Source organism: Brassica napus, chromosome A6, assembly GCF_020379485.1.
Source record: "Brassica napus cultivar Da-Ae chromosome A6, Da-Ae, whole genome shotgun sequence".
NCBI classification, from domain to species: Eukaryota; Viridiplantae; Streptophyta; class Magnoliopsida; order Brassicales; family Brassicaceae; genus Brassica; species Brassica napus.
In genome coordinates, this window is record NC_063439.1 from 28,017,114 (window position 1) to 28,037,028 (window position 19,915).

General features: G+C 33.2%; 3 protein-coding genes across 9 annotated transcripts; 2 read left to right on the forward strand and 1 right to left on the reverse strand.

Moving 5' to 3' along the window:
• Window positions 1-642: 642 nt before the first annotated feature.
• LOC106411359 (putative E3 ubiquitin-protein ligase RING1a) lies at window positions 643-3,716 on the forward strand. The gene is made up of 10 exons (XM_048781457.1): window positions 643-1,072; window positions 1,179-1,215; window positions 1,535-1,593; window positions 1,730-1,811; window positions 1,886-2,006; window positions 2,079-2,120; window positions 2,211-2,747; window positions 2,819-2,926; window positions 3,089-3,286; window positions 3,405-3,716. Exons 1-10 carry the CDS (start codon window positions 784-786, stop codon window positions 3,435-3,437), a joined length of 1,506 nt encoding a protein of 501 aa, XP_048637414.1. The 5' UTR covers window positions 643-783; the 3' UTR covers window positions 3,438-3,716.
• Window positions 3,717-4,429: 713 nt separating this feature from the next.
• LOC106409029 (indole glucosinolate O-methyltransferase 4-like) lies at window positions 4,430-11,216 on the reverse strand. Of its 7 annotated transcripts, none has more exons than XM_048781464.1 (8): window positions 10,659-11,216; window positions 10,158-10,468; window positions 9,996-10,060; window positions 6,747-9,900; window positions 6,496-6,638; window positions 6,258-6,403; window positions 6,040-6,147; window positions 4,430-4,694 (listed from the first exon to the last, which is right to left on the reverse strand). In XM_048781464.1, the coding sequence occupies exons 1-4, from the start codon at window positions 11,126-11,128 to the stop codon at window positions 9,601-9,603; spliced, it is 1,146 nt and encodes a 381-aa protein (XP_048637421.1). In that variant the 5' UTR covers window positions 11,129-11,216; the 3' UTR covers window positions 4,430-4,694; window positions 6,040-6,147; window positions 6,258-6,403; window positions 6,496-6,638; window positions 6,747-9,600. The 7 variants fall into 7 exon arrangements, with proteins under 7 accessions (XP_048637421.1, XP_048637417.1, XP_048637418.1 ...); XM_048781460.1 differs by having other exon boundaries at window positions 6,258-6,418; XM_048781461.1 differs by having other exon boundaries at window positions 6,258-6,418; window positions 6,720-9,900.
• A 5,396-nt stretch (window positions 11,217-16,612) lies between these two features.
• Window positions 16,613-18,115, forward strand: LOC106409017 (zinc finger CCCH domain-containing protein 61). Its single transcript, XM_013849703.3, has one exon. The coding sequence runs from the start codon at window positions 16,628-16,630 to the stop codon at window positions 17,933-17,935; it is 1,308 nt and encodes a 435-aa protein (XP_013705157.2). The 5' UTR covers window positions 16,613-16,627; the 3' UTR covers window positions 17,936-18,115.
• The last annotated feature ends 1,800 nt before the right edge of the window (window positions 18,116-19,915 follow it).

A 19,915-nucleotide genomic window follows, 5' to 3' on the forward strand; every position in this document is an offset into this window, starting at 1 on the left:
TTCAAAATTGATTGTTGACCCCTGAGGAAAATATTGCATTTGGAAGACCCAAAACTTTCCGAAATTTCAATTTGGCTCTGAAAAAGAAAACACAAGTCGACGAAGGGAAGACAAAATCAATAAACAATCGCTATCGGTTTAGCGATCATAATCTTTTTTCTTTTGTTGTTGTAAATCACAGTCATAGCACTACAAATGGGCCGATAAAAATGGCCTGCAATGGGCTCTATAAGATGAGTTACAACATACGAGATAAAGGAGGCCGGTCTATACTGTGTACAGTGTCTAATCAGATTAATCAGCCCAGCAGATTTATTGTATGAGCTTAATCATCCAACAATAGTAATTAGAAAAACTCTTCCTTACGCAGCCCCCCCCAATTAGAGGTTAAAGAGAAAATTAACCCTCCAAGTTTGATTTCGATCACCCAACACCCCTGTTATAGTCAAGAAATGAAAAAAACACCCATTTATTTAATATTCTTCTGCCAACAATATAAACTTTAAGATATACAGTGAAATGGCATGTGAAAAATGGAATTATGCAGAAAAAGAAATTGAATTCAATATAAACGATAATTAAAAAGAAGGAAATTAACAAAAAAAAAGGGGGGTTAAATCACTCTTCCAACTTTTTTATTTCTTTTATTTCTTTTTAGTTTTGCGTCGTCAGATTTCATTCTCCTTTTGCGTTCTTCTTTCTATATATCGACACACCGAACCGAACCGAAGGAAGGGAAAGAAACAGAAACGCAGGAGAGCAGAAGAAGAAGAAGAAGAAGAGATGAATAGGGTAAGAGGGATATGGAGAGAGGAAGAGAAGAGGGAGGAGGGAGGATCACATGAGCCTCCTCCGACAATGCCTGTGAAGAAGCAAGGGGATGGTGGAGGAGACCAACAACAACAACAACTCGACCGATTTGACCCGGAAGCTGAAGAGAACAACCAACCAGAGGATCTACAACACTCGACGCTTGAGAAGAAAGACGACGAACAAGAACAAGAAGAAGTGAAACGCGACGAAGCAGAGAAGGAGGAAGAAGAGGAAGAAGGTGATGAAGAACCAGAAGAAGGTAAAGGCTTTTGTACTCGTGGAAACGTAACTCACCCTTCTTCTTCTTCTTGTTGTTGTGTTTGTTTCATGTGATGGACTTTCTCTTCTCATTTCTTTTTGGTCAGATTCTAAGGAGAAAAGTCCATCAGGAGACAAATCAGAGTACGATTCTTCTTCTCTCTCTCTCTCTATAGATGTGTGCTTTTGCCGTAATGGGTTCTGATGGGTTTTGTCTCAAACCAGTAAAATGTGGAAATTTCTCTGTTTGCGTTAGTAATCTGATGATTCATCGTCTTAGCGCTTGCATGTTGTGTACTTACTGTCTTCTTGCTGCTCCAAACTATCTCACCTCTTGTGGTGGTTTATAGTATTCGTTACTCTTGATATAACCCATTCAACTTAACTTTCAAAACAAAATATGCAAGTTCCAGTTTTGACAGATTCTTCTTCATCTTTGTTTTGACTCAATCTTAAAATGCAGGTTTATGGAAATTGATCTTGGGGAAATCCGTAAAGACGTCCAGTGTCCTATTTGCTTAGGTACTTCATCAATATATGTTTAAATTTATCCTATTGAGGGAAGTTAGTTTGGCTGACTACTTACTGCCAAAGCTTAAGCTCCACCTAGTACACAGTGTATGCATATACTGATACGAGTTTCTTGTTTTCTTCCCAGGAATTATAAAGAAAACAAGGACTGTGATGGAGTGCCTGCACCGCTTCTGTCGGGAATGTATTGATAAGTCCATGAGATTAGGGTATGCTTCAGTTTCTTTTCTATCTATGATGCCACTTTTGTAGTTAACATGTTCTGAGTTTATTGCTACTACAGGAACAACGAATGTCCTGCTTGCAGGAAACACTGTGCAAGCCGTCGTTCTCTTAGAGACGACCCAAAGTTTGATGCTCTTATTGCAGCTTTGTTCACTAATATTGATACCTATGAGGAAGAGGTAAAAGATTCAACATTATTCTGAGAGATTGTTGCTGTTAAATGCTTTTTTATTTTATTTCTACTTCTTCAGGAATTCGCTTTCCACGAAGATGACAAGGCTCGTAATAAGCAGGTCGGATACATATGGCAATTTTGTTACTGTTGAGAATGTTGTTATTTACCCCTTTTTTTTTTTACCGAGGAGCTTATGGGTTTTGTGTAGATTCAAGCATCTATAGCTGAAATATCACAAAGACAATCAGAGGCTCTTGTGAAAAGAAAATCTTTTGGTAAAGAGGCAGCTGTTTTAATGAGATCACAGCGTAGTGGAAGTGGCTCCAGGAGGAGAAGGAACTCCAGAAACACGGAACAAAACGCTGATGAAGCCCATGAAGACGATGATAATAATGAAGATCATAACAACAACAACAACGGAGGAGGAGGAGGAGGCAGAGATTCGTCTTCAGATGAGCGTGGTCCAGAAGTCCGGGTGAGAAAACGTAGGAAACGGTCTGCAAACAACAACAATGGTAACTGCGGAGATAAAGATACAGAAGTGTATAGAGACAGCAGCAAAGGGATATCTCCGGGGCTTGTGTGGAATCCTGAGATGCTCGCTTGGGGAAGAAGCGCTACAAGGAGTAACCCCAGGCATGAGAATAATACAACAGGAGGTAGTAGTAAGAGTGTGAGAAATGCTCGCGTTAATAAACTTGTGGAGTATCTAAAACGCAGTAGCGTAGATGGAAAGAGTGTTGAGGTACCAAAGTAAAGAAAGAGATGTTTCTCCGTGTTTCAGATTTTGATTTTGATTACACTTACTCTCTGCAGGTGGATATTGATGTCAAGCTTGTCTCACTGGATACCAAATGTGTACCAGACTTACCACAGCCATATCTCTGTTGCAGACCCACCTTCCTTGTGAAACAACTCCGTGAAGTGAGTACTCATCTCTCTCTCTATTAACATCAGTCTTGTCACAATAAAAAAAGTAACTAGTCTTTAATTTTCAGTTCACGTATAGAAAGTTTGTAATATATATAGATGATTCCTAGTCACATACGCGCTAAAATACTTGTGTGTTATCTCAATGTTGAACAGTTTGTGGCACTTAAGATGCATTTGAAAACTGAAGATGTTGAATTGTTGGTAAAAAGAGGATTAGGAGGAGAAGATAAGGCAATAGAGACTCTTCCTGCTTCAGCAGTAGTATCCAAAGATGAGATGCAAAGTCTGGAAGACAATGAAACATTGTCGAAGCTCAAAACCGATTTCAATTCAAGCCAGGAACAACATTTGGTATAGCGTCTTTGATAATAAATAATTTTTTTTCTATATATCTGTTCATTATTCTTATTCCATGTATGATTCAACTATCTGAAAAAAATATTCCTTATTTGGTTTTGTTTCTTTTCAGACCATAGCTTACAGGCAGAAGCAAACCGAGTGAAGAAACTTGGAGTTTGAAGTACGTGCTGCAAAACAACAACGTATATATAAAGACGGATCAAGGATTATATATCCCAGTTGGTTTTTGATATCTATGGAGTTTTACATTTGTGACGGTCCTTTTTTTTTTGCTTATTGTAGACGATGTTTAATATTTACGGAGCTAGTTCTTACAAGGGAAATCTATATATCAGTTGGAACTTGGAACACAGGAAGATGGCTGTGGTTCAAGCGTTCTTGAACAGTAATTTTTCTGCTGATGCTTAATCTTTTTACTTCATATAAGCTATTTATCTCATGCAAGTAGAAGAAGAAGCCATCATTGTTCTCCTCTCCATTCTTCTAGTCACTTTAAGCTTCGGTGACTTTGGTTTTGTCGTCTCCTTGTTTGACCTGTGTTTTTAATTGGTTTGGAGTTTTATTTTGACTAAAAAGGCAAGAAAAGAGAAAAAAGAAACCAACTCCTGATTTGGATTACAACTTACTTCCGAGGTAAAAAAGGTTGTTGAAATTTGGCACTGGTCTGGCTTGAGGAACCATTGTCCTTCTCAGTTGCTTAAGAGCTCTCTCTTCCTCTACCTGACAAAGTTTCAGCTCAGAACTTTAACCTATATTGCATACATATGGCTGTAAAGTTTCAGCTATTATTATACCATTTTCAGCAAGCTTAGGCCATCATTATCGCTAGGACAATTTTAAGTCTTTAAAATAAAAAAAGCAAAGGACGCAAGATATATCAAAGGATGAAAGACAAGCTGGGACGTTGCTTATATAACGACTTTCCCCTTCAGTTCTGGTGTTTTTGTGGGTCCTCTGCCCTTAAGGACCAGCTGGAACGTTGCGATAATGTTGCCCTTAATCGTATACTAACCCGGAAAGTCGGTTCGGCATACGATTTTGTTTGGTTGGTAATGATGTCGAAAAGATTAAAAGACCATTAATGAAACTTTAAATCTCAATGGCAATTTATATAAATCATGCATGAAAATAAGGTTAGTTTCAAATGGTTTTTCTCTTTTAATAAAGAAGATGTGTCATGTGTATCATCTAAACTATTAAAACAGAAGTACATTTTGTACTTGACCCAGACTTTTCCCAAATAATTACAATTGATTGCCACTGACCTTATGCACAGTCGTTTTATAAAATGACTAAGCCATCTAATTAAATTTGAGCCGCTTTAAATAACTCAAAACAAAACCGGACGGAACTTATTCTTGCGGGTTTCCAGACCAAATATGTCTCGGTTAATCTGGGTCTGCACAATTAAAACCAATAGATTAGATAGATACAAAATTCAGTTGACTGCATTAAAAAAAAATTTAAATAATCAACCACATACTTCCGATTCATTATATATATCATGATTAAGAAAGACTGTAATTATCAAAGAATTGTTACTCATCTTAGTATCGTTTTCATGTATCTATTGGTTTTTTGGTTTTGTAGCATGATGTATGTTAAAATGTATCGATCAAGCTAAGATTTTTTTTTTTTTATAACTTTCATCTTTTTATTAATACAAATTCGAAGATACATAGTCTTTATGCAAGTAATGTGTTACAAATCTTGGAATATAATCCTAAAGGTATTATCGTATACCAATAATTTAGTACTTTCCTAATCAATAACATTCCATAAATTGTATTTTCCTAATCAATAACATTCCATAAATTTCGTAAACCCATAACTAACGCAATGACAATTAACTGCACTAAATAAAACTGATAAATTCATTTTTTTCCTAAACTCAAAAACCTTCCATAATTGTTCAGCATTTCAACGCAGTCATCATAACGAAAAAGATATCATTAAACTAACAAAATCTGCACATTTTATTATCTAACTTGCAAATCACGTTTGGCTAATCTTTAAAACGAATATTTCTGTTAGTATGCTGATTTAATATATAAGAAATGTTTAGTCACTAATTCAAAACCGTATATATTATTTTTTCAATTCTTTAGAATCACAACTAACAAAATCTTTTCTTAAATTCTCCTATTTAACATACCCTTTCGAAAGGGAACTATATATACCCCTACTCTATTGCGTCAAGAGAAAAGCATTGAACATCCTCAACCTAAACATGTCGTTAGCGACAACTTTTACTCTTCTCAAAAGTCAGACCTTTTAGTTTTATGTAGAGTTCTTTTTCTGATTAAGAGTTGTATTTGTGTTTTCTTGTATGTCTTAGAAAGACACAGAAGTTAAATGAATGACCAGTTTTTTGTGCAAGTATCAGATACCCACATGTTTGTTCTGGTGGAAGAATGCTTACTGGTTCGTATGCTTCAGAAAGATTGTTTTAATTTTTTTAAACAACATTTTTTCGTGGTTATCAAACAAACATTCGCTTAAATAAGATTCTTTTTCCTTTGTTTAGGACAAACATATTCATTCTCACAAAGTAATTTGAATCTATTTTATTTTTTTTGTTATATAAGACTATCATTAACATGTACCTAGAAATGCATCTCAGTCAAGTTGAAACCTTTTATTTATAGTTAAAGAAAGGTTCTTTCAATCTTCTAACTGATTCTAAATCGTTCTACATAGGTTTCACCATATGAATTACTTAAGATAAATAAGTAACTACTAACCGTGTTATGTTTCTATTGTTCGCAAGGTTGTTGTCTTCATTTGCAGGTGGATAGCTGGAAGTACTTGGTTCTCAGAACGATCCAGTATCATGCAAAACATTAAAAGGTCTAATATCATTATATGATTTGTATAAAAAGAAACAAAATTCGTTTTTTTTTAACTAGCAGGCAATCACACGACATATTATGAAAGGTATCAATATTTAACAACTACTTACCATGTTTTTTTTTGTCCCTTCACTTTGACTTTTGTAGAACTGATTCTCATATTTTTGTACTTCTCCCTTCCGTCTTGCTTTTTTGTATAGATCACTTCTGGCTACTCTTCCTCTCTTACTCCAGTAAGAGCAGTTTGTCGATACCTCTAAATAAGTCATTTCTGAAATCAATAAGCTATAAGAAAGTTGACCCTGACTTAGAATAGTATTCATCTAATACAACACTATCTGAACTTACCTTGCAGTGTAGATTCTGTGATTCCTCAGATCACGATACTTGGGTGTTCTAGCATTTAAACAGAGCTTCTGCAATCAAGTCATTCATCTTCGCCAGAACTTCTAAAAAGTCAATCATCGATTATCCTTGACGATTTGAATTACCTAATCAATATGTATGAAACAATTAGTACACAGATCTGAAAACGAAATCTCAAGCGCTTCAGAACAAATTATAAGACTAACGTTGAGAGATCACATGGATCCACTTACGGGACAATCTTTTTCGTTTCGTTAGGTGAGTCTTCGATTGAGATTAGGAGATTGTTTAAGGTTGATGAATTGAGATGAAGAAATACATCTCTGCCTCACCGACACAAAAAAATAAAAGAGACACCGAGGGGAAGATGAATGGTTAGGTAACATCGTGTTTCCCGGATAAAGAAGAAGAAATAGTTAGACTTCCAGATGGGTTTAGTTTAAAGGCAAGGCCCATTTATGTACTTTGTAAATTAGCTTAGCCATTTAATACTGAAGCTTATGTTAATAGGCTTATTCTAATGTATAATATTCATTTACTTATAAATCATCTTAATAATATGATCTTATAATAAGTTAATTGAGCTTCGGTGCATTAGACTATAATATATATCAAAATGGATTTAAAATAAGAGCTTCACCATTATAACAATTAATATATAATATATTCTATATATGTGTTAGTATATTTTATTTTTAATTTATATATTCCAAATTTTTACAAAGTACAAATACATTCATATAAACAAACAACTAAAGAAATGAAATATATTAATCAAAAATAGCAACGTATAAATATATAAAATATTATGTGTAGACATGTCATAAAACAGTTGTGTAATACGAAAATATTATATATCTATAGTATTTGAATATATATAAATTCAAGATTTTATTTATAAAAATGACATTCGCGCGAATGCACGAATCAAAGTTTAGTCTATCTTATTAAAATAGAAGTATTTTTAAGAATTGTTTGGGAACATTGATATCAATTTAAAAAAAAGAATATAATGTCGTAAGGAAATATAAATAGCATTATGTTAAAAAAGGGCTTATATTATTAAGAAAAATTAGAAGTATATTATATTATTAGAAACTATCTATCTAAGCCAGTTTTAAAATATACAAAAATAGTCCAATCTAATTAACTAAGAATATCTTTTATCTGAAATAATCATAAAACAAAATTTAAACTTCATATACATATTCAAATATATAAAAAATAATTTAAAATTGATTTAAAATTAATTCAAATATATACATATATTTTAAATTTGATTTTTACTAAAATATTTTTCAATAACCATTATAAAAAATGTTTTCAATATATATATGAAAAATACTACAAAAAACCTAATTTCAAACACTAACTTAAAATATGGTTTTTATATTTCACATTAAGTTTTAAAAATATAATATATGTGATTATGTATATGATGGTACGTATAAAATGCTATTAATTATAGCTTATATAGTGATATGTATAAAATACAATTATTTATATGATGATACATATAATATATATTAATAGTGACATGAAAAAAATAACAACATATATTTGAAAAGTACATCCGCGCGGGCGCGCGGGTCAAAGTCTAGTTGATAATTAAAAGAGTATCTCAGTTCCATACAGTCAGTCATTTTTTTTTTGTCAGCAAAGTCAGACTTTTTTTTGTAAGCACAGTCAGACTTTTTTTTTGTAAGCACAGTTAGTCATTTGTTCGTTGTTTTTTGCTATATATAAATATAATTATGTTCGTATGTCAATTTATTTTTTATTATTCGATTTTAACAAAAAAACTGGGTTTACATTTTTAAATTTGAAATAAATGTAAGGACTTTTAAAATATTATTGTTATATGAACATATCATTATATCAAATCTTAGTTGCAAAAAAAAAATTATATCAAATCTTCTAGGTGAACTAACAACGGGATCCGCGGTCTACTATTTTTTTCAACAACCATGAATCAAGTTTTTATGTGTTTGTTCTTTTTCACAAAAAAAGAAGAAGAAGTTTTTATGTGTTTGTTCTTTCTTTATAAAAATAACTACCACGTGAATCATTTTAAGGACCAACCTATACGCTACTTTTTTTTGTAAGCAAATTTTATGTGTTTGTCTCTGCATCGTCATATCAAATCTCGAGGGACAAATAATGAATTTGTTTGATTTAATTTGTTAAACAATGATGATTCTATATCTTATTCTAGACCCGACTTAGAAAACAAATAGATTGAGTCAGTCTAAGATCATCGAACTTTTTTATTAATTTCAGAACCACATTTTTATTCTATCACAATTGGGACATAGAAAAAAAGATCAAATAAAAAATATTTTTGGCTACATATATCATTTCAATAGTAATGACACTCTCATCTAGTTTTAATTCATTTATGCCAACCAAAAACTTTTACCCCTACCGGTGAACCAATCTATAAGAATGAAACTGACCAATTAAACTGTCCACCACTAGACCATCCATTGATATATACTAAAAAGGCTGTAGTCTCTATATATCGAAATTAAAAGAATATGATTTCTAAACAGAAAAATTAGCATAAGAAATCATGTTTAGCCACAGTTAAATTCAGATAAAACAAAAAGATATTAAAAAAGCTAGTTTGTGATAGATACCCAGATTAATTATTTTATTGATGATATAAATAATAATTTATAAACTCCTAGAACCAATTTATAATCTTCTAACTAATTTTTTTTTTAGAAATTTTCTTACACCAAAATAAAATATCATTACATGTTAACGAATGTGACATTGAGATATTTAAGTCACGGATAAGAATAACAATATCAGTGACAAACATAAGACAAAACACCTTTTTATTGTAATCCGAGTCATTACACTCGTTGAAAACTTAACAATCTTCACAAACTAAAAAGAAAGTTGAGCAAAAGCAAGCCGACACCATAATAATATATTACATGCAATAAAATCATTAGAATAAGCTCCAATTCACACAATTTATTCCTTTACATATAGATATATATGTAACCAGATATTTATCCCGTCATTTCACATTCATCAAATCAAACCAACCATTATTTTGTTTTGCAATTTCAGAATCTATTTCTGGAATTCAATAACACAATACGAATAGGCAAGACACATAATTTCACATCGAAGGAAACCTGAACCATACGCTAAATTCTCCAACTGTGAAAACGATCTCTCTTTACCACCTGAGCATTGTGTTAGCATCAACATATCCATACCAAACACAGTGTTAGAGAAAAGGTCACTACTCTTTGGTTCTGTTGGTATTATCATATCTACAACTATCACTTTCCCTTTTTCCGGTAGACTCTTCCAACAATTTTTTAGAAGCTTTATGCAATGTTCGTCCGTCCAGTCATGTAGTATCAACTATCAACAAATTAACCACATTATTTTAGAAATAATAGACTTTAACAAAACTTGAAAATATAAATTAAACTTTATATTCGTATAAATGTACTTACTTTCATAAAGACTGCGTCTCCTTTTGGAACTTCTATGAACATGTCTCCAGAGACATGCTCCACTCCTAAAATTAGTAAAATTGAACAAAAATTTTAAGAGCTAGATTCCAAAACTAACACTTCATTAGTATAACTTATCAAAAACATTATGTTGTTTTATACCGGGATAAAACGGAGCATTGGTTAAAACCTGAGGTAAGTCGAAATTAACACCCTTAATATGAGGGTATTTGGAAGTTACTAGACCTAACGTAGTGCCACATCCTCCTCCAACATCCACCAAAGTGTTAACATCTTCAAATCCTCTGTAAACTTCTAGAACCTTTTTCATAATCATGGTGGAAGGTTCTGACATGGCACGATCAAACACTTTAGCAAATTGTCCATCCGAATTAATGTATTCAAAAAGTGGCATGCCATGGGCAAAGCTGAATGCATCTCTTCCTTCTAGTATCACGTCTTTAAGATTTGTCCTGTGAAAAGAAAGAAAAAATATCTTCATCTGTTCTTTTTTTTTGGTCAACTTCATCTGTTCATTTATGATTGCTATATATAGAGCATTCGTTATAATGCGGTTTAGATAGTTGATTATTGACTGGTATAATATAGTTGACGTACGACATAACTTGATTCAGCTCATTTACACAATAATGAATTACTTACCAAGTCTTGAAAAATACGTCGCTCTGGAGCAACATAAACAGAGAAACGAGAGAACCGGAACCGTCACTATCTTTCAAGAAATACTTGCAAACTGGTTCAGCTGCATATACCCTCTCCATCTTTCCGGTTCGGCCATTTTCTTTACTTTCAATCACACGGCACTTCAAAATAGAGTGGCTGACGAGTAAACGCAGCATCCGGTCCAGCAACTCTGGCGCCTCCGGGTTGGCTGGTTTGGTTGGGAGATTACGAGAAATCTCAAACGGTGAGAGCCATGCGCCGTTGTCTGCTGCAGCGACTGTGTCAATGACGCCAAGCTCCAAGGCGGCTTTGAAAACCATTGGAAATGCCATGGTGTTGACGATACTCTCCGCTTGCAAGCTCACCGTTTTCTCGTCGACTTCTTGCTCTTCTTTGGTTAAAACCGGGTTTGCGCAAGTAGTTAAGTGCCCTTGAAGGTGATTTGACATTATTGTAGTTGGTTATAAAACTGAAGAATATAGATTGAAAGTATGAGTTTTTTTGAGAGTGCGGTTTTAACGTTGGTACTTATTGCCATTTTATAGGGGAATAAATCAGAAGACAAAAAAAGTTTCGTGTTTTGATTCGGTGACCAAATGAGTCCACCCGAGTGTGGCCAGTATTTGTTTATTGTTGTGGGGATCCTCGTGATACGATCTACCTGCTCATTTGTGAAAGTAGATGACCCACCCGACTGTGAACCAATTGGTACGCATAAAGTTGCATGTGATTTTCAAGAGGTTGATGAAGAATAACAGTATTTTTAGGGGTGGGCAAAAAAAACTGAACCGAAACCAATCAGTAAAGCAAAAACATAAAGTTTGAATTTATAAATTTATTTCAATATAAACAAAAATACACATTTAAAATCTAGAATCAAGAGAATTACAGAAGTTTTGAGATGATTGACCAAAGGTGGGAGTGTTAACTTCATCAGCTAAGCTCAGTTTTTATTAAATCATGCAATTCATTACAAATATCATAATGATCTCGTTGTGAGGAAGTGGAAGGGGCTTGTACAATTGCATTAACAGATTGGTTTATGTTTTGTCTGTGTTTTGCAATAACAGATTGATATAAAATTTTCAAATAATAATTTGTGTATGTTATGCATTAACATGTTGGTTCCAAATACTGATTTTCAAGAGAAGATAACATTACCAGTATCTTCAATTATGACACTGTCCATTAGACAAACTAGGTCCTTGTCCGCGCGTAGCGCGGATAGTATTTTGTTTTTTTTTTCATATTTTTGTACTATTATGTCAATTGTTTAGTTTTATAAAATGTTATGTTTTTATTGTAAATTTGGAATTAAAAATCTAGTTTTTCCTTACTGTAAAGTAAATTAATTTTTTTGAATCTTACCACAACACATTATACATAAAGAGAATATAGTTGGTCTTTATATTCTTATTTGGTGTAATATTGAAAATTTTGATGGTTTTTTTAAATTATATATATTAGGATTGATTTTCGTGACTATATTCTATAATTGTCTAAAAAAATTGTTTGTCCTATATAGACATCCACATAAATATGGACTTCTGATAAATTTGTTCATTGAGATATTTAGTTTCACTTTTAACTTTATTCTCTTTTTTGACATCCTCATGCTAGCTTGTGGGGCTAGCCAACTTGGTGCAAAAGGGTTTACAAAAGCTGATTGAGATGCGCGTGATCGGACACCTTTTGCTAGGCTATTCATATGGAATTTTAAAGCTCTAGGAATATAAGCAATAGAAAGTTCAGAAAATTCTTTAGATACAGCCTGTATTTCGTTGAGCTCCGAGTCCAACACAGGCCAATCTTTCTCCTTTTGAATAAGCATAACCAGTTGTTCACAGTCGATTGAAAGACCATCTCTCTGTGTCTAAACTTCAGTATCACTTGCATTGCCATAGCAAACCTTCAGCTTCCGCTTACAGTGGTGATTTGGTGCGTGTATATCGGTCCTTACTCCAAACAGCATTGGAAAGTCACCATCCATTAACACAAAGCCAAGTCAAGATATGTCTCTTTCATTTATCCAGGATGTCTAGCAGGAGCGTTTCTTTGCGAAAGAACAGTTGTGTCCGTTACCTCAACTCCCATGTCAATCTCCATAATCTTGTCTACACGTTGAGTTATCCTCCAACACTATGCTTCAATTTTATTCGCTAATGGGAAAAACATAATTCCTACGACACTATTAATGATTGTTTTTTTTGTTAGACCGATACGGCAAACTTATGTTTTATTTAACAAAACTCTTATTTTAATTTTGTATTAAAGAATCAATTATATTTTATATTATCCATAATTTTAGTAAATTTACTTATTTGTCATGTTTTTATTAGGTTTTCGCTAAATCATTGATTTATTATTTATTTTTAGCTAAGTCACTAATTTATTAATTTAAAAATACCCTTAATTAATATTATATATATATATATATATATTAAAAATGAATTTTTTATTAGTAATATTAAATTTCTATTTTATATTAAAATTTAGTTAGTTTTTCTTATTTGTTATATTTTATTAGGTTTTAGACTTTTAGATAGGTTATTGATTTATTATTAATTTCTAACTGATTCGCTAATGTGTTAATTAAAAGAATACCCTTAATGAATTTTATATATAATTACAAACGAATTTTATTTTAATCATATAAAATTTATATGTTATATTAATATTAAATACATTATTTTAAAATAATATAATAAAATTATCAAAAAAATTTAAAATAAGATAATTCTTATTTATATTTTGTAGCTATCTGAAAACAATAATTTTATTATAAAAGTTAAAAAGATACAAAAAATTATAATTAAATATTATTCAAGAAAAAAACATTTATATAAAGATATTTCTAAACTATTTCTAAGATATGAGTGTTTTAAAAAATTTAACACGGGATGTTTAGAACACGGGATTATGCTTATGAGAGAGTGGCTCGGGAATGGGCTTCGAGATGGGTCGTCATGAGAGAAAGGTAAATGGGGGAGACGGCGATTAGGTTATTCAGAGGATGAGAAAGCTGTGTGCGCTTTGGCTTGAGTCTCAACAATACGTAGATTAGGGTTAATGGGCTGGGCTGGGATAAAGTGAATTATCAGATTGATGGGATTAATGGGCTGGGCTGGGTGAAAGTGAATTATCTGAGTTTGGCTTCACTTCGGCTGATGGCGCAAAACAAAAATACGGAGTCGGAGAATGAGTTAGCGCACAGGAAGCCCGATCGTGATTTTAATTTGAAGCCTAATCTGGCAGTGACGTGGCAATTTGATTGGCCCTGATTATTTTGAGCATGTGGCTAGCTTTACAAAGCTTAAAAATAGTCCCTTTTATATAGTGGGATAGATATCAAAGCACCATGTATCACAAACCCGGATTAATTTTATTTTAAGTACATAAATAGTAACAACATTTTTATTTTAATAGTGGAGTTGTGGTCTTGTGCTCCAAATCTCATAAACTTCGCTGTTAAGATCCTTATTTTGACTTGTAGTGCTACTGGTTGTCAAAGAAAATAGTATGTCTTCCAACTTGTAAATATTCTTAATAACCTTCATTTTAGATTTTATGTGATTTAACTTTTACATATTGAAGTTGAATTCAATAGCTTCATACGAAGAGGAGAAATAAAGTAGCACAACTCCGATTGAACAAAATGGTTTTTGTGAAATACAACTGAGTCGTACAACGTCGAGCAAAGATAAGTGACACCATAGATCATATTCTTTTGGAAGATATTTATGAAAGCAATGAGTGGTTAATTGGAATAATGATGATTTTTGTGTGGCAAAATAATGATTTGACATGGAATTTCATGAGCAAAGCTCTACGTAGAAGATCCTAATTATTTTACTAGAGGAGCAACGAGTGCATGTTCATCTAAATCTTACAAAGAAAAATGTGTTTCTAGTAGCTCAACTCAGAATAAACACTACGGGCCATCTCCAAATGTTATGACGTTGGTTGATCTTGAGGATGAGATGAAAGAAGATTTAATGGCAAATGATTTGGAATGAGGATGCCAATGACATTGATGATGAAGATGAGAATGATGAAGCTCATAGTGATTCTGAGGCTGGTTTTTAGGTGTTTTGTTTTAAGTTATTTACTTTGGTTTTCTACATTTGAATATATATTTTTTGGGTTTGGGTTTTGATTTTGAATTCTTAGATTCTGAGTTTTGATTTACGACTCACGTTCTATTGAAAATTTTAACTATCTTCAAATAATACATTTAGTTATTAAGATTAAACAACCTCATATTTTTTTGTACTTTTTTTTCTTTATCAAATATGTATATAAACGTCAATACTCTATAGCTAATGTATATAACAAGACTTAGCTAACGTCTTCTTCAAGAGATCTGCAAGGCGAGCGCTTTCTTGCACCAAGGCGCAATGCACACACATCATCGCCATTGAGCACCATTCATAATTTAAAACCTAGACCGGTATAAACAAAATATGCATAGATAAAAATCAAAATTCTAATCCATAAAGCACACGACCTAATCCATAACCCAGTATAGGGAGAGGTGGAAGTGAATCTCTACCACTAAAATCGGAATTAAAAACTTATGGCCTCATCGTATTAGTTCAACCAAATGAGCTACTTTTGCGTGACCTAGTTTGGATTATCATCATTACCAAGTTGTAATAGTAAAATTGCAAATAATTGATTTAACAAAACCTTCCGAAAAACTTTCATTTTGCCAAAACAAAAAAAAATTTACTTACTTAGCAAATAAAAACTTAAACTTAATTAAGTAACAAATTACAAACTTAAAAGTAATCTCTTTCCAAATTTCTCTAATTTATATGTGATTTTTGATAGATCACTTTAAATGTGTTTAATTTTTAATCAATATCAAACCGAATCTCACGTTTTAAATGGCTATAACAAACCTTGTTTGGATTAAAACTCAACTGATCACGACGTGTATCTATATTTCACTTCAACACTGCATCAAATTTAAATTCGGATTGCAATATGATAGCGATATTAACAAAAAAAACTCGCGAAACTACAATTGAGACGTGCGTAATATGATAATGGGAAAACTGTTTTTTTAGAGCAAAAAAATGGTAACTATGTTCCTTTAGACTAATCTATATTTTGTGTCATATTTTCCTATAACACCCTTTAATATTTTTGAAAATAAATTTAATAAATAGTTTTACAAACAAAAAAAAATTGGAAAAATAGTAACTTTTGATAAAATACCTATATGAACTTAGTGATATTTTTTCCAGTTATAAAAAAAGTTAAAATTATAAATTTCATATTATGTTCTAAATAAAGTAGAAATGACATTCTACGAAGTAGAAAACGAAATCCACATTTTTCATTGAATCTACAATGTTTAGAATACGTGATCTACGTAAATAGGAGTATTCTAAAAATATTTAGAATACACATTCCATGCTTAACCTATCGTTCTAAAATCTTTAGAAATCAAAATCTACACATTAATATAAATCTAAAACACGTAGAAACCGACTTCTACAGATTTACTATAAATCTAAAACATGTAGAAATCAAAATCTAAACATTACTATAATTCTAAAAAACTGTAGAAACCGATTTCTACATATTAGTTGTATTCTACGGATAAGAAATCAGTTCCTAAAAATATGGAAACAAAATATTTGGGAATATTCACTTTTATATTTTGAAAAAAAAAATCGATTTTTTTTAAAAAAATAAAAAAACGAAAAAGGAACAAAAAAACAAAAAAAAAAACGAAAAAGGAATAAAAAATTACAATTTTAAGGGCATTACTGCCATTTTGAAAAAAATTAGTCTAATGGGACATAAAGTAGTATAGATTAGTATAAAGGGACATAGTTATCATTTTTTTGCTCTAAAAAAACAATTTTCCCTATGATAATTAAAAGTTAGTGTAGCATTACACTGGATATATTTTTACTTTTCGTGATCTATATAATATGTATACTCTAACGCATATATATAGACAACAAAGCATCTATCATTTTATCTTACATTCATCACTTCCAGTGTCTGTCTCCAAACCAAAGCAAGATAACAAAACTTTCTCTCTCGTCTTTAGCCACGTAGTCATGGACATCGAGCATCACAACTCCGGCCACATTGGTAAACCAACGGTGGTTATTCCATCGAGAAAGCTTCTTTCCTCCGCCAAATCTCCCTCATCGACTTCTAGTCCCCGTCGCGACGGTAACGATCAGAAAGACTATCATTACGACTCTGACTCCGACGATCCTTACGCCGGAGACCATTTCCGAATGTACGAATTCAAGATCAGACGGTGCACTCGTAGCCGTAGCCACGACTGGACCGACTGTCCTTTCTCTCACCCCGGCGAAAAAGCCCGTCGCCGTGACCCTCGCCGGTATCACTACACGGGTGAAGTCTGCCCTGAGTTTCGCCACGGTGGTGATTGTAGCCGTGGTGACGAGTGCGGCTTCGCGCACGGCGTTTTCGAGTGTTGGCTCCATCCTAGTCGTTACCGTACGGAGGCTTGTAAAGACGGTAAGCATTGTACGAGAAAAATATGTTTCTTTGCTCACTCTCCGCCGCAGCTTAGAGTACCTCCACCGCCAGAAAGTTTCGTCTCCGGCGGTGGCGGATCGGCTTTGTCATCACCCGCGTCGGTGTTAAGTAACAAGAGTAATGGGTGTTGTGTGTTTTGTTCCAACTCTCCGACGAGCCCTCTCTTCGGTTTAGCACATTCACCGTCGTCGTCTCCACCTCTATCTCCGGCTAATAAAGTCACTGCAGTTTCACGGCTGAGTCGCCACCGATCAGCCGTGACTTACAAGGAAGTTCTAAACGAAATGATTAATTCTTTAGATTCCTTTAGTCTCACGCAACCACTCACCGCGGCTTCTTCGGCGTCTATGGCTACCATGCCTGTTTCAACGGCGTCGATGCTTGCCTCATCAAGTCTGAGCAACCATTATCATCACCGTCTTCCGCCGTGGCTTGACGTCGGAGATAGAGATCTTCAATTTGCTCTTTCACCTTCTTCTACTCCAAGTTACCTCAATGGCCAGATTCAGCTTCAGCCCCCGCCGCCGAGCTTTTTCAGTGAAGAGTTTACACCACGTGGTGGTCGTGTAAGCGATTTCACGGCGGCTGCAACGGCAGCGGCGGAAGCTAGGGATAAGAGTAGCTTTGAGATTGGTTCTAGTGGCGATCTTGATCTTGGATGGGTGAACGATCTGTTGCATGATCAATGTGAATGGTCGGAGAAACTTTCCGACGGAAAGTAGTATACGGTGGCGGGGCACCGCCGTCGTAGAGCCATCATTATCTATTGCAAATTGTTAATTTTTACGATTTTGTTCATGAGTGTTAATTAAGAGACTGTACTATGCCCAGTGGATTTTAAAAAATATTCCTGTACCTTAAAAAAAATAATAAAGAGTCCATAACTTTTTTTTTTGGTTTAAGTCCATAACTTTTATTGTAATATTGATCTCTTGGAACTTGTAATATTTTCAATACTGAACGAATTCCTATGTAATGTTTACTTCAAAATATTCTGTTTAATAGTAAAAAAAGGTGTTGTAATTAATTTTTTTTTTTGTGAAAATGTCTTATATGCATACATTTTTAAAGTTCTTTTATATTTGTAGAGTTTTCTCACGTCGGTTCATTGAACAATACTTTTTTTAGAGCGATTCACTGAACAATACATCTTCTAATTTAATGAAAAAAAATCCTTAAAAACAAAGCGAGTAATAAAAACATTCAACGTAGCATTATATTTCCCTCCGAGTATATAGTTAGTGTGGAGGGATAACGTTATCGTTAGGTTTCGTTTGTTGATAATGGAACTGATAAACTAGTCCCCTACCATTTACTACAAATTTTTAAGTCTGCAATATTATGACAGTATAGTTTCTTAAATAAAAAGAAATAGAATAATATTTATCTCCACTCCGAGAGCACTTTGTTTCCTTGGAGAAATACTCATCTGAGCGACAGCTGTACATGCAAAGAAGTGTTCATTATTCGTATAAATACGATTGTATATAAACAAATGTGTATTGCACAGTGATCATGTGCATCGTATATACGTAAATAGATATAAACATAATAGCAAATATACAAAGGCTAATGTGTCGGGGTGTGAAGGTGTCATGTGGACCGCATGACCCACCAATACTTAGTTCCCATTCTCATCTCGATGGGACGATCAGTCCTTTAGATGTCCCCCGAGTCATATTTCATTATCATGCATTACATATATATACATCCATACGATGGAACAAGGACAGTGGGCCAAAAACACCATAAAATGGACCCAAATAAAGCTTGGAATTAAATATTGTGGTACATGGAACCTCGAACTATTTATTTCTTTCTTCAAGATTTTGGTGCATTGTATCTTGTGTGCACTTCACTTCCCATCTTTTTCTTGACTTTTCTGATGGAGTGTACTCGTTGAGATGAGAGCACCATGGTAGATGAATAATACAATGCGAAGAGACTAAACAGTTGGACGTTTTGTGAACAAGCTTCTTCGTGTTGGCAGCATTAGTTAGTTTTTAGTCCGTGGATGAGATTTTGTTTGAATTGATTATATCGTAAAGACAAACATGATATTTAGCTAAATCACCCTTCTCATTCTTATATATATATATGGGTCATAGACATGAACCGAGGCTAAATAGTCTCGAGTATTTATTGGAAAGTTAGTATATCTTGCTATGTAAAGCGTCTAGAGTTGTTAAAGAAAAGTCTAACACAACTATTGGTTGATGGATCGATCTATCTAATCTAGATCCACAACTAAATCCCGCGCCATTAATGTTCAAAGCATTATTGTTCGATAGTATTATCTTTTGTTGCATACATACAATTTAAATTTGTTGCAACCTAACTATTTACCTTAACATATATATATAGATATGTACCGTGGCATCATATGTTATTCTTTTTATGGCCCATTCTATAGAGGAAAATTGAATACTCAATACTTTCGATCGGTGAATAATATCATGTGAAATTGCATCTCATATACCCAACTTTTCTTATAATTAACTCAATACCCTAAATCCCACGCTTTGGTATTTTTGTTGATAGACACACTTGTCACATCATGTGTATTTACCTAATTTCCAACTTCTTTGTGATTTTTTAACTAATTGACTCTAATATCATCACAATTATATAACGTATACTCCCTCCGTTTCACAAAAAATGATGTTTTATGAAGTTTTTGATGTTTCAAAATAGATGATGTT

What these genes read in the sequence shown, in the direction of transcription:
- LOC106411359 (XM_048781457.1), top strand. Translation starts at nt 784, where the DNA reads ATGAATAGGGTAAGAGGGATATGGAGAGAGGAAGAGAAGAGGGAGGAG. An exon ending in CCATCAGGAGACAAATCAGA is followed by an intron (nt 1,216 to 1,534) that starts GTACGATTCTTC and finishes CTTAAAATGCAG; the next exon opens with GTTTATGGAAATTGATCTTG. An exon ending in TAGATGGAAAGAGTGTTGAG is followed by an intron (nt 2,748 to 2,818) that starts GTACCAAAGTAA and finishes TACTCTCTGCAG; the next exon opens with GTGGATATTGATGTCAAGCT.
- LOC106409029 (XM_048781464.1), bottom strand. Translation starts at nt 11,128, where the DNA reads ATGTCAAATCACCTTCAAGGGCACTTAACTACTTGCGCAAACCCGGTT. An exon ending in GACGTATTTTTCAAGACTTG is followed by an intron (nt 10,469 to 10,658) that starts GTAAGTAATTCA and finishes TTCTTTTCACAG; the next exon opens with GACAAATCTTAAAGACGTGA. An exon ending in CAATGCTCCGTTTTATCCCG is followed by an intron (nt 10,061 to 10,157) that starts GTATAAAACAAC and finishes TACTAATTTTAG; the next exon opens with GAGTGGAGCATGTCTCTGGA.
- LOC106409017 (XM_013849703.3), top strand. Translation starts at nt 16,628, where the DNA reads ATGTATACTCTAACGCATATATATAGACAACAAAGCATCTATCATTTT.